This window comes from Diabrotica undecimpunctata, chromosome 9, assembly GCF_040954645.1.
Source record: "Diabrotica undecimpunctata isolate CICGRU chromosome 9, icDiaUnde3, whole genome shotgun sequence".
In the NCBI taxonomy this organism is placed as follows: domain Eukaryota; kingdom Metazoa; phylum Arthropoda; class Insecta; order Coleoptera; family Chrysomelidae; genus Diabrotica; species Diabrotica undecimpunctata.
In genome coordinates, this window is record NC_092811.1 from 57,192,063 (window position 1) to 57,206,494 (window position 14,432).

General features: G+C 32.7%; 1 protein-coding gene across 1 annotated transcript; it reads left to right on the plus strand.

Moving 5' to 3' along the window:
• Positions 1–11,229: 11,229 nt before the first annotated feature.
• LOC140450850 (uncharacterized) lies at positions 11,230–11,766 on the plus strand. Its single transcript, XM_072544530.1, has one exon. The coding sequence runs from the start codon at positions 11,230–11,232 to the stop codon at positions 11,764–11,766; it is 537 nt and encodes a 178-aa protein (XP_072400631.1).
• The last annotated feature ends 2,666 nt before the right edge of the window (positions 11,767–14,432 follow it).

Consider the following 14,432-nt stretch of genomic DNA (forward strand, 5'->3'; position numbering starts at 1 on the left):
ATTCGTTTTATTTTAAAAAGGAAATACCCACCCTTGACAAAATACTAATGGAGATAAGCCAAGATGACGATATTCCTTTGATATCCAGAAAACTTTTATGGAAAACTTTAAAAAGTATGAATTTTTCCTGGGAAAAGCACAATCGAAAGGCACTATTACTGGAAAGTGATGAAATCATTTGCTGGAGACGAAAATATTTGAGAACTATAAAACAGTACCGCAGAGAGCACAAGAAAATTTTTTATCTTGATGAGACGTGGATAAACGAAGGTTATATAGTCCAAAAAATGTGGCAAGATAAAAATGTAACAAGTGCTCGCCAAGCTTTCATAGAAGGCCTTTCGACGGGTATTAAAGTGCCTTCGGGAAAAGGGAAGAGGCTTATAATTGCTCACATTGGAAGCGAAGAAGGATTTTTAAAAGAAGGTTTGTTAAGCTTTGAGTCGTGTCGGACGGGAGATTATCATGAGGACATGAATTCGGATGTCTTCGAAGACTACTTCGGGGAAATGTTAAAATTTCTTCCAGCTGATTCGGTCGTGGTTATGGATAATGCAAGCTACCATTCAAGGCGCATAGAGAAGGTACCAACTTCAGCTTGGATAAAGCAAGAAATTATTAACTGGCTGTCAAATAAAGGTATTCAGTTTGAGACGAATTCAATAAAGAAGGAACTACTAGCCGTAGTAAAACAACATAAATCTCGCTTCATAAAATATGCCGTAGAAGATGTAGCAGAAAAGTATAAAGTAACTGTGCTACGCCTACCGCCATATCATTGCGAATTAAATCCCATAGAACTTATATGGGCACAAGTTAAAGGATATGTTGCAAGGCACAATACCACATTTAAAATGAAAGATGTCAAGGTATTGTTTGATCAAGCCATTATGGAAATCACATCAGAAAACTGGCAAAAAGCAATCCAGCATGTTTTAAAAGAGGAAGATAAAATGTGGGAACTGGACAACTTGGTCGATCAGGTGGTTGACCCTATAATTATAACACCAGGGGATGATGACAGTTCTTCGGATGAAGACTATAGTGATGTAGAATTGTAATAACGTATCCAGTAAAGTTTTTGTAGTTTTTGTGAATAAATTGATCTCCCACATTGAACTCCCCACAAGTGTTTCAATATGTAAAGTTCATTCGTGTGTGTTTGTGAGTATTTCCCGATTTCGGTTCGTATATATTTTATTGTTACATTTTATATTTTTTTAATAACACTGTTCTGCTGTATTACATTTTTATTTCCTTTAATATGATTTTTAAGAATGCATATTCTTTTGTCAATTAACCCACTAGCGCGCCTCTGGCTCAGTGTTTATCTGTCGATAACAATGGACTAATCCCTTAAAACAGGGTGATACCTACCTGCTCTTTATGAAACGACAGAATTTTGCAATGCGGACGGAATTTATTGACGGATTATTGACGGATTACCCTGTAGCGCTTTTGAATACTTCATGAGATTTTATTACTCTACACTCATTAGAAATAGATTATAGTAAGTCAACAGTTTTTTTCGACAATTATTTTGCAGGCTTACCACTTTGTATTTAGTTAAAAGAAAAAATGGGTATCTACAGCTTGAGAACATTACGAAGTAACAGAGTTGGTGGATGTCCATTAGAAACAGATAGTCTTGAAAATAGCAGGAAGATGAAAGTATGATTACAAGGCGGATAAAGACAAAGGCATTATAGTCGTACAACAAAGTTGTATTGTTAGGAAGTACATTGCATGGAATAGACCCAGTAGACGCAGTAAAAAGATAAAGTAAAATTTCAAAAACAAAAATAGATGTTGCCTGCCCTTCTATTGTAAAACAGTACAATAAACATATGGGAGGCGTAGATACGGCTAATGCATTAATGGGTTTTTACTAATCTCCACACAAAGCTGAAAGATGGTACTTTGCAATTTTTGCCTATATTCTTGACATATGTGTGACAAATGGTTGTTGTACAGAATAGACTGTAAAGCTTTGAACATAAAGTTCACGCCTCTGAAGAAATTTAGATTGGAACTTGCAAAAGCATTATGCCAAGTTGGAAAAGGTTCCAGAAGGGGAAGACCAAGTTTGTGCCAGGCTGGTTTTCCAAAAATAAGATGTCCAGTAGTTGAACGACCAAATGATTTAGCAAGATTGGATTCTTATGCACATTGGCCAATACATACCACAAAAGGAAGATGTAGGTATTGCATCAAAGGAACGTGTCGTCTAAAGTGTGAAAAATGTTATGCAAGGCTGTGTCTAGTGTCTCACCGAGGAGAAAAACTGTTTCAAAGCCTTTCATCAAAATAAAAAATTGTAAACTGTTTTGTTTTCTTGTCACCATATAGTTGTAATAATAAAAAGCTTAGTAATTTTTGAAGTTTATTTTGCAGACCTTGTTACCATATGGTTACATTCTGTAATTTGTTGCAGGATAATGTTTCAGATATATAAATATCAATATTTGATTATACTGAACATTTAGAGACGGCTTATATAAATAACTTATTTTTTTAAAGCCATTTTAAAGTGGTGCTTGATAAAGGTTATATATAATATACAATGTTACCGGTACCAATATTCTTCCTAAGGTACTATATCAACTGCAATGAGGCTTTTTTGCGTTACCGGCACATTTTTAAACATTAACAACTGCTGATATAATTCATTCTTTCTATTGACATTTTTGTCGCAACCTATTAGATTAGGGTAAGATTGGTAGGTGTAGTCTTCCTTCTTTTTTTTTTGGTTGGTATATTCTGTGGTTTGTGGTTCAGTTGAAGAAAATTTCTTGTATTGTATATCTAAAGATTTATTTAAAAGAAAGTGAGATTTATACAGGTATAAGTGTTTAAATATTATTTAAACTAGATAACCCCGTGTGGGATGCGGGCCACTCAAATAGAATTCACCCACAGTATCTCCTGACTTGATCGTAAAAAGCGACTAATAGGAGCAGAATCTGGGCGTTGGGGAAGCGGGGAATTTATAGGTCGTACAACCTATCAAACTGCGTCCAGAACGTCAAAACCAGACACGCACTCACACCTAAATATACCCCAGGAGAAAACCTGCCGCGAAATAAAACATCAAGTTGGGGAAGAGTGGTCTCCTGAGTCCTGAAAGACAACTAGTTTAAAGGAAGAATACCTTAAACAAAAATTACCTGGTCCTCCAAGTTGGGGGGTTGAGACGTCGGGTTGGCTCCCTGTCACTTATAAAAACCGCATTTACCAAAAAGCCTAAAAGTTGCCTCAGAACTTCGGATGGATCCAACAGACAACGACAACAGCTACCTAAATGGACAATGAACATTGACACTTGGAATGTACAAGTGGGGTTGAGAAACATCAGCGAGCAAAAAGAGGTGTATCCGTAATGATACATAAAAAACATCAACGCAAAATAACAGACGTTATGAAAATATCATAAGAATCGACATGACAATCAACCAAAAACCTGTAATTCTTGGTATATATGCGATCTCTGATTGATGAACCTTATGCTGTTAAAGACGAATTCTTTGAGAAAATCAATGACGTAAAATTGGAAGTACTAGAGAAGTAATCATAGCAGGAGATCTGAATAGTAGAGTCGGGCAGAAAGTAAACAACTAGACCAGTCTGGTTAAAAAAAAGGTGGAAAAATGTTTCGCAGATATCTGAAGCTTTTAAGACATAGGTAGGGGATACTAGATGATGAATAGATAAAAAGATACTCCTAGTTTTACCTTGCGTTTTTTTTAAGCAATAATTTATGGTCACAATTTGATTTTTTGTCTATAAATTTTTTCCCTTATATTTTAAATAAACAATATTTATGTCATTTTTTTATGTCAAGAATATCTTTATTCTCCCGTTTTTTTAATTAAAATTGATTAATAATTTACAGAGATATTTGCAAAAAAGCAGTTTTTTTGCACTAATTTATAAATTTTATTAATTTATTTATTAACAAAATAAAATGGTATTAATACATTTAAACATCAAGGAAATACCATCTTTTAGATTTGTGCGAAATTTCCCCCCGATCAGTCAAATACTTTATAAGATATTTAATTTGTTTATCCCTGAGGCTAATTATTTAAACTATTGAGCTTGCCCTATGCATGATGCTAGACACATTCAGCAAATTTCATAGGATTCTCTAAGACTTAGACTATCTGAGAAGTTAAATGCATATTGAGTGTTCATCGAAATTATTTACAAAATAAACGTTTGAAAAAGGCGTATGTTTTTTGCTTATAAACAATTGTAATAACTTCTATATTTTTCAAGATACAGACTTGTACGTACAACCATTGGATAACCGGTAAAAAAGCTCACATTAAAAAATAAAAAACCTTCTATGACCAATAGAACCGAAGTTAGTGACTGTTTTTAAAAAAATCATATCTCCATTGTTTATAAACATTAAGAAGTAAAATTTGCACAAATTTTGAATGAAAATCTAAACTTTATATTGAAACTTATAGCTATAAAATTTATCTAATTTTTCGAAACGACGGTACTTTCGAAAGGTCGACATAGGAAAGTGGAGAGGATATCTGTTTCAGCTCCGTTTTTTTTTTTCGGCATCGGAACTTCAAATTGCAACACGTAGGAAAAATTTACATTATCTTGGCTTCCTTTGTAGCTGCAAGCCTCTTTTTTTTTATTCTGGGGTAGCTCGTCGAAATATGAATAACTACATAGTTTTCACTGGCCGGAAAATATGGGAAAACTCGGAAAAATTGAGTCCATTTGAAATTCGCCCTAAATACTTACTTTTTTTTAATTTGCTCGAATATTCTGTCGCAGTATTAATAATGATGACATAATTTTCACCCCCCATAAACCTCGGAAAATCCCGGAAAATCAACATGTTTTTTCATTTTATATCAATGATGTAATAATATGTACTTATATATTTTATAAATATATAAAATTTCAGGTAATTTTTTACACATGATATTATTATATTCCTTATATTAATTATAATTGTTTGTATTTTTATAATTAACAATATTGATTTTTATTCTATTTTTCTTGCAAATATAATACACAATATTAATCTAATCTGTCTTACTGCTTTGATAAAATAAGTCGATTTTTTCATCACTTGCCTTATTAAATTTTGCAATGTTTATTGAACTTTACTTTTTTTATTTTCTTTACATACATTGGTTTAAAAGTTAAAATTTGGTTTATTTATTCGACTTCACTGTCAGGTTTGAACCTTTTTGTTGCAGGTTGTTTGTCTTCACTTATTAAGTCAGTCTTTCCGTACATTAACAATTAAATAACAATTTTGTCAAAGTGAAAACTTCGTAATAACAAATACCTTTTTCAAATTACCTCCTCGACGGTTATATACATGGACATCTCCACAACATACCAAAAAAAAAATAGTGAGAAATTAAATAGACTACATTATGATAGCAAGGAGGTATCATAATGCTGTTAAATGTACTAAGACGTACCCAGGAGCTGATATAGGCTCAGATCATAACCCGGTAGTTACTGTGATAGAGGCGAGACCAAAAAAGATTAGAAGACCACACAGAAAGGCACTAGATTTAAATAAACTTTGAAACAAAAATATACGACAAGAAACAGGAGAAGAAATAAGTGAAAACCTCCGTTCAGTGCAGCAACAAATTAATGATACAAACAACGTTAACCAAAAATTAAAGTACATAAATACAGCTATATAAACAGCAGGAAAGAAACATCTTACAAAAACAACAACAAATAATAAAGGGTGGATGATACAAGATATACTAGACTTGATGGAACAAAGAAGAAAGATGAAGAATTACCCAGACAAATACAAAGAAATAAATAAACACATAAAAAAGAGAATAAAAGAAGCCAAAGAGGAGTGGATTAAAGAAAAATGTGAAGAAATGGAAACCTATGAGAAAAAGTACGATGCGTTCAATATGCACAAAAAATTAAAAGAGATAACAGGAAGCATAAAGAAATGCCAAATAGGTAAACTTAAAGACAAAGATGGAAATCTTATTGTAGATCTAGAGAATAAAATAAAAAGATGGACAGAATACCTGAATGAATTATTTGAAGACGATAGAAACAACTTAACTCAGATAATCAATGCAACTGGGCCAGACATATTGAAAGAAGAAGTAAATACGCAATAAGAAACGCTAAAAATGGAAAAGCAAATGGACCTGATGAAATTCCTACAGAACTGTTGAAGCTTTTGAATGATAAATCCGTAACCATAATATTAAATTTTGCAGCGAGGAGCTAAAACAGTTTCCCCTCCACTTTCCTATGTCGATCGTTCGAAAGTAACTTCGTTTCGAAAGGTTTTAAGTTTCGAAAAATTGGATGAATTTTATAGCTATAAAATTCAATATAAAGTTTAGATTTTCATTCAAAATTTGTGCAAATTTTACTTGTTAATGTTTATAAACAATGGAGATATAATTAACAAAAAAATTGTCGCTAACTTCGTTCCTATTATTCGTAAAAGGTTTATTTGTTTTGTTAAATGTGAGTTTTTTTACCAGCTATCGAATGGTTGTACGTACAAGTCTGTAGCTTGAAAAATATAGAAGTTATTACAATTGTTTATAAGTAAAAAACATACCCCTTTTTCAAACGTTTATTTTGTAAATAATTTCAACGAAAACTCAATATTCATTTAACTTCTGAGATAGTATTAGTCTTAAAGAATCCTATGAAATTTGTTAAATGTGTCTAGCATCATTCATAGGGCAAGTTCAATGGTTTAAATAATTAGTCCCAGGGATAAACAAATTGAATAACTTTTAAACTATTTGACCTATCGGGGGGAAATTTCGCATAAATTTAAAGGTTGGTAGTTCCTCAATGTTGAAATGTATTAATAACATTTTATTTTGTTAATAAATAAATTAATTAAGTTTATAAATTAGTGCAAAAAAACTGCTTTTTTTGCAAATATCTCCGTAAATTATTTATCAATTTTAATTGAAAAAACGGGAAAATAAAGATATTTTTGATATAAAAAAATGGTTTAAATATTGTTTATTTAAATTATAAGGGAAAAAACTTATAGATAAAAAACCAAATTCTGACCATAAATTATTGTTTAAAAAAAACGCAAGGTAAAAATAGGAGTATCTTTTTATCTATTCGTCATATAGTAACCCCCACCTATGTCTTAAAAGCTTCAGATATCTGCGAAACATTTTGCCGTGAAATCGATGATTTTTGTATAACCAGACTGGGCTAAACAAAGTGGTAGGTCCGCATGGAGAAATAATCCAAAATGATAATGGTGAAAGATTAATTCAAATTTGCGAAAACCATCAGCTAAAAATAACAAACGGATTTTTTAAACACAAGAAGATACACACATATACATGGATCCAAGTAACCAGAAATTTAAAATCGATCATAGATTACGTAATTACAAAACAAAATACATTACACGTAATGGACACAGTTTTTTCCGTTTAGATCAACAAAAGAACCACCTGAAGACATAGAAATTGTTAACACAACAAATTACAACCTGGACAGCTTACAACATGAAAGTACGAGAACACTATATCAACGAAGACTAAATGAAAAATTAGTAGACATAATCGAAAATGTATCCGTGGAAGAAGTGTATAAAAATATAATAGACAGCGTGCAAACAGCCGCAAAGGAAGCGCTTGGTTAAAAATCCCAACGACACAGCAGAGCTATGGTGGACCGAAGATAATATATATATATATATATATATATATATATATATATATATATATATATATATATATATATATATATATATATATATAAGCGGGGATCCTACAGCTTCTGCCGCTTCCCGCATTTCGATCGCCATCTTTTTCTATCTCTCCAGGTGTATCTCTCTGTCTTTCATGGTTTCCATAACACCTTGTATCCAAGACTTGGCTGGTCTTCCTCGTTTCCTTCTATTACTTGGATTGTATTCCATAGCTCTTTTTGGCCATCTGTTGTCGTCCATCCTCTGTACGTGTCCATACCATATTAACTGTCTAGTTTCTATTCTTTCAGAAGTTGTATGTACTCTATCTGTTTTTCTTCTAATTTCAGAATTAGGTATACGTTCTACTCTTGATATACGGCAAGCTCTTCTCAGGTAGTCCATTTCAACCGTGTCAACTTTTTTCTTTCCTTTTACTGTCATTTCCCAACATTCTGCTCCATATGTAAGAATGGGCTCTACAATTACTTTATAGTCATTTTAGTTCTCATAGTAGCTTTGTTGGACCAAAGTATCGAATTCAGAATTTGAACACTCTTCCTGCCTTGTTGCACTCTATAGTCTATATCTCGTTCCGTTGTTCCTTTACTGCTGCAGATAATACTTCCCAAATATTTGTATTCGTAGCACCTTTTCATTTGTCTAATTTCCAAATCCGGGTCTTCGTCTTCACTGCCTATTCGCATATATTCTGTTTTAAGACATATTCATACTCATCCCCTATTTTTCGTATTCATCTTTGAGCTTTCTAAGCATATAATCTGCAACTTCTTCACAACTTGCAATTAGTACTTGATCACCTGCAAAGAACAGCGTTGTCAGATAATGGTTGTTAAGCTTCAACCCCATTCCCGCACATTTTTGTCTCCACTAGTGCACTGCTTCTTGGGAAAGACAACATCCTTGTCTCAAGCCTTTCGTTACTGTAAATACCCTTGAGAAAGTATTTCCTGTTTTTACAAAGCTTTGAGGACATTTATAGATGTTCAGTATTGCTTTTAGATATGTTTTACTAAGGTCCGTTTTCGTCAAAACACTAAATAAGAGTTTTAAAGGAACTGTATCATAAGCCTTCTCCAGATCTATAAATACCAGATGCTTATAATATAAGTTATATATATGCTTATAATATATATATATATATATATATATATATATATATATATATATATATATATATATATATATATATATATATAACGGATTTATTACGGCTGTCGCCGCTTCTCTGCCCCCAATTTCCATCTTTTTCTGTCATATGCAGTTGCCTCTTCTAAGTCTCTTGCCGCCATTGCTTCATCAATATCGTTGCGCCAACATTTCCGTGGTCGTCCTCTCTTTCTTCTTTCAGGAGGGATCCATTCCAGTACTCTCCTAGGCCATCTGTACGATGGCATTCTTTTAACATGTCCGAACCAGATTAATTGTTTTCTTTCTATATCATCATTGATATTTCACTCCATTTTCATTTCGATTCTTATTTGTTCGTTTCTAACTCTATGCAGTTTCGATCTACCGCAGCTTCGTCTCAGATAAGCCATTTCTGTCGTCATAAGTTTGTTTCTATTAGCTTTGGTGACGTCCCACACTTCCGAACCGTAAAGTGTAATACTTTGGACTATACTACCGTAAATGTGTTTTTTGGTTTCTCGTCGAATTGTTTTTTGCCAGAGAAGAGAGTTTAACGCACGGGTCGCTGCTCTGCCCTTGTTTATTCTTTCCCTGATTTCATCTGCGCTATTTCCCTTCTTGTTGAAAATGACCCCCAAATATTTGCAGGATTGCACGCCTGTGATTTTGTCGTCTTCCAAGACTAGGTCACATATTTCATCTGTTCCCACTGAGAGATATTCACATTTTGTCATATTCATGTTTAGACCTGCCACCTCATATTCTTCTTGCAGTTTTCTTACCATATAGCTAAGATCGTAGCTGTCTTCGGCAATTACTACCCGGTCAAAAGTGTATATAGCTTGTTTTCTTCCACCGTTATTCCCATGTTTCTACATTTTTTTACCCATTTCACTAAGGATCTGTCCAAATAGATTTTAAATAAGGTGGGTGACAGACAGCAGCCTTGTCTTAGTCCCTTTGTTGTTTGAAAAGGAGAGGTGATTTCTTGTCCCATTTTAATTCTTGCAAAGTTTTGTTCGTAATATTTTTGAGTGGCGTTAATAAGAATTGGGTTTATTTTCAAGTTACACATTTCTATCCATAGTTGGGAGATCGGTACACTATCATATGCTTTTTCCAAATCTATTAAAGCTATATGAGTTTCTCTACTTCTCTGCACTCGTTTTTCCATTGCAATTTTTAATGTGAAAATATTATCCATAGTGGAGCGTCCGGCCCTAAATCCAGCTTGTTCTTCGGGTTGTTTGTCTTTAATATCATTTTCTATAAGGTTTCGTAGTACTTTTGAGTATAGTCGGTCTATAGTAGCAATCACTGCGATCCCTCTATAGTTTTTGGAATCCATCTTTGTGCCTTTCTTGTGTATTAGAGAGATATACGATTGTCTCCATTCTTCTGGAACTTCTTCTCCGTTTAAGCATCTTTCGAATAATTTTCGGATCATCTCAAACAGTTTTGATGATCCATACCTAATCAACTCTGGATGTATTCCGCCTGGGCCTGGAGATTTTTTTAATTTCATTCCCTTAACTGCTTCATTCACTTGTTCTATTGATATTTCGATTCTTCCTTCTACTTCCACTTGTTCATTTGTCTGTTTAAACCTTTCTCTTCTCTCTGTTAATAAGTTCTCAAAATGCTCTACCCATGTGTTCTCTGGTAATCTATTTATCATGACTTGGTTTTTTGTCGTTGTTCTCATCGTTTTTATAGTTCTCCAGACTTTAGAGCTCTTTGTCCCTCCTATATGGTTGTCTAGGTAATGGCATTTTTGTTCCCATGCACTATCTTTCTTTTTAACCACTTCTCGTTTGACTTCTTTATTCAAGTTTTTATATTGTTGTTTTGTATGTTCGTCTCCCCGTTGTAATAACTTTAGATATACTTCCTTCTTTCTTTTTATCTTTTCTTCCACTTCTTTATCCCACCAATATGGTTTATTTACTCTCCGTACCTGTGGCCCTAAGGCTTCTAGCGCTGCGTCTTTCATGCAGTTTTTTATATGTTCGTATTCATCCGTCGTTGATCTGTGTGATTCCTGTAGTTTTTGTGTTAGTGTGTACTCCTGTGTCTCCAGGAGTAAAGTAACTGTGTGCTCTCGTTATCTAGATTACCTAAGGTGTACGTAGTTCTTTCTATTTTTTCTCTGTGTTCTTTGTTGATGTCTGTGTGGTTCCTGTCTACGAATGGTGTATATATTTTTCCTATTATCAGGCAGTGGTTCGAGCGAAGACATACAAAACCTAATAATGGAGAAAAAGAAAGCGTACGCACGGTGGCTAAGTACTAAACATCAAGTAGACAAAAAAAAATATCTGGATTTACGAAGAACAACAAGATGAGCAGTAATAGCAGCAAAAAAAGAAATGTGGGATAGGAAATGTCAAGAGATCAACACTAACATAAGCGGAAGAAAGTGTTCAGAGACATGGAAACTTAAAAAAAAAATAAAGAACACAGAAAGAAATACTACTTCTATTCAGTTAATACCAACAGAAAAATGGAAAGAACACTACGAGAATTTGCTAACAGAAAGTAGAGTAAAATATACCACACAATCACCAACGGAAATATTCGTTGAAGGCGAAGAGATAGTAGTGGGAGTTGATATGGTGAAGAAAGCTGTAACTGAAGTAAAAAATTGTAGAGCTCCTGGCCCAGAAAACATTCCAGCCGAATTAATAAAATGTGGCATAGATAAACTCTTTCTAGCACTTACTTGGTGTATGAACAAATATATAAACGGTGTCACACCACCCAGTCTATGGAAAGTAGCTTATATTTCTTCCATCCATAAAAAAGGAAATAAGTTGGACTGCTCAAATTACAGAGGAATATCGGTAACTAGTACACTAAGCCGGGTGCACGGACGCATTCTTATACGAGCTTTACACCAACAATAAAATCATGAAGAAATTCATGAAGTCACTTCAAGGTCAAATTTGACGTGTGTAAAGCACAATCTGACATCCAATTTTGCAGTGAATAACTTCGTGAAGAAATTCACGAAATAGGACATGTTCTATTTTTCGCTTTTATTGGACGTGAATTCAGTGTCACCAACCTGTGTGGTTTTGGCGGGAAGTAGGGCTTTTACCGAATAAACGCATTCGCAAGCTTTTATTGTTTGTTTGTTGATCTTGCCAACAAGTCACGTGGAGCAGTTTATTTTATACACAGTTTTAATTTGAAAATTAAAAAAATAAGTTGTGGAAAAGAGGTAAGCTTATTATCTTATATAATTAATAAGACAGAAGATAATATATGTATTTTTTAGGAAAAACATACAATTTCCCGCGAGGAATGTCATTATTTAATAAAATTTTATGAATTACATCCCCAATTGTATTAGGTAACCAACATTGATTACAAAAATAAAACAAAAATATTATTTTCACTAAAATCCATAGCCGAAAATTTTAACCATAAATACCCATCGGCCAACGTGGGTGTAGATGATATCAGAAAAAAGATAAACAGTCTACGACTGAGTATTTTGCTGAAAAAAAAACAAAATAAGGAGCAGCATGACCAGTGGTAGTGGAACAGACCAAGTTTATTGCCCCTCCTTATGGTGTTTTGACAATCTAAAATTCCTGGATGGCAGTAATTCTGTACGCTCAAGTGTGTCCAATCTAGTGGAACAAGTAAGTGAGCTTAGAGACCCTGTTAATGAAATAGAAGTAGTGTATGTCACTTATTTGAGCTAGAATGGAATGACAAACTTTATCTGAAGGACCAGGGCCATCCAGGAAATTACAAAAAAGAATATTAGAGTCCTCAGATGTTTTACTTGATTCACCGTCAACAAGAATGTCCATAGAATCAGAGCCTGAATTTTCCGTACAATCTGATATGCCTCAAACTCCTTTAATATCATCAGAAACTAATTTGGAGGCAACTCAAATTAAACCCAAAAGGACGAAACTTGTCCCAAAGGCAGAGAATAGTAAGGAGATGCATGCTGTAAAAATTATGGAGGCAGCTACAAGAGTTTTAGAAAAACATGAAACAGATTCTTAATCTGAAGCAGATCTTGTTGATAGTTTCTTGATGTAAGTAAAAAAATTTAGTACTTATTTTGTAAATATTTGTATGGTTTTCATGTTTAAATATTTTTGTTGCAATAAATCAAGTATATAACTTGAAATAATCTCATACATTGTTACAGACATTTAGGCGCAGAAATACGGCAAATTAAAAATCCCAAGAAGATTAGGATGCTTCGTAGCAAAATAATGAATTTTGTGCATGAGTTCCAGGCACAGGAGGAAGAGGAAGGTTAAGGAGGTTAAGACTTTAATAGTTTTATACTTTAGTTAATAGTTTTAGACTTTAGTTAAAATTTTATACTTTAGTTAATAGTTTTATACTTTAAGAATTAGAATTAATTTCCATACATAAAATATTTAATGATAATTAGGACTAGGATTGTAATATAGGGTTCAAATATAATTAAGCAATATCACATACTTATTTCCGTGTATTTTAGTACACTATAATATAAAAAATCTTACTATATATATATCTTTAAAATTACATATAATCAATTTTTTAATAAATATCCATTAATTATGCTACTGTTTTTCATCTTAGTTCTATTCTCTATCTTTCTCTCTCTCTCTCTCTCTCTCTCTCTCTCTATATATATATATATATATATATATATATATATAAAGTACTTATTGAAAATGGCAAATAGCTGAAATATTTAAGAGATGGTTAAGTATTTTTATTTACAACAGACAGACCCAGGAAATAAAAAATTTTCTACTATTTAAAAATTCTCTGTTAGGAAATAACAATATATATATATATATATATATATATATATATATATATATATATATATATATATATATATATATATATATATATATATATATATATCGTGCCTACCGTGGAAACCTCCAGGACTTTGCGGAATGTTCCCCAGAAGCAATTGAATGGCTATGTAAATTGGACATTAATATTTAGTGTCATTCATTCTATCTTTAGTGTTTAAATAATATATTTAATATATATGTATATATAATTTTGATTTATGACTACCATATAGTCAATGAATATTGCACTGAAGTATAATGCAATATTATTATTTAATTGTTATATGGCTGATTCTCCCAATAAGGGATATTTCGAGTAACCTTAGGTTTTTTTTAAATCATTCAAATATCTTCCTATAAAATTTTTGTAGTAACTTCGGCAAGAACGAGGTCTATTAGTTTCATATATAATTTTATTCAAACATTAGTTATTTAAAGTAAAACAAAACAAAAAAAACCACTGATTTTTTATTAACGTGGATGCAACTGGGTGCCAATTTTTACGGATATTTTTACTTTCATAGTATTTGCCTTTATTTGGAATTGTTTTGAGTTCCTAAACTAAATGAGTAATAATAAAGCAATAACTGAGTGAATATAGTTTACTATAAATATTATCTATACTTGCTGAGACCATCTTTAAAATATGCAACCAGCTTCTGAGTTCATTAACGTGGACATAAACAAACAGCGTCAAATTGCCTTCAATAATTTGAAATTAGATATGGCAACAGTGTCATCAA

Coding starts and splice junctions, on each gene's coding strand:
- LOC140450850 (XM_072544530.1), top strand. CDS start 11,230: ATGTGGGATAGGAAATGTCAAGAGATCAACACTAACATAAGCGGAAGA.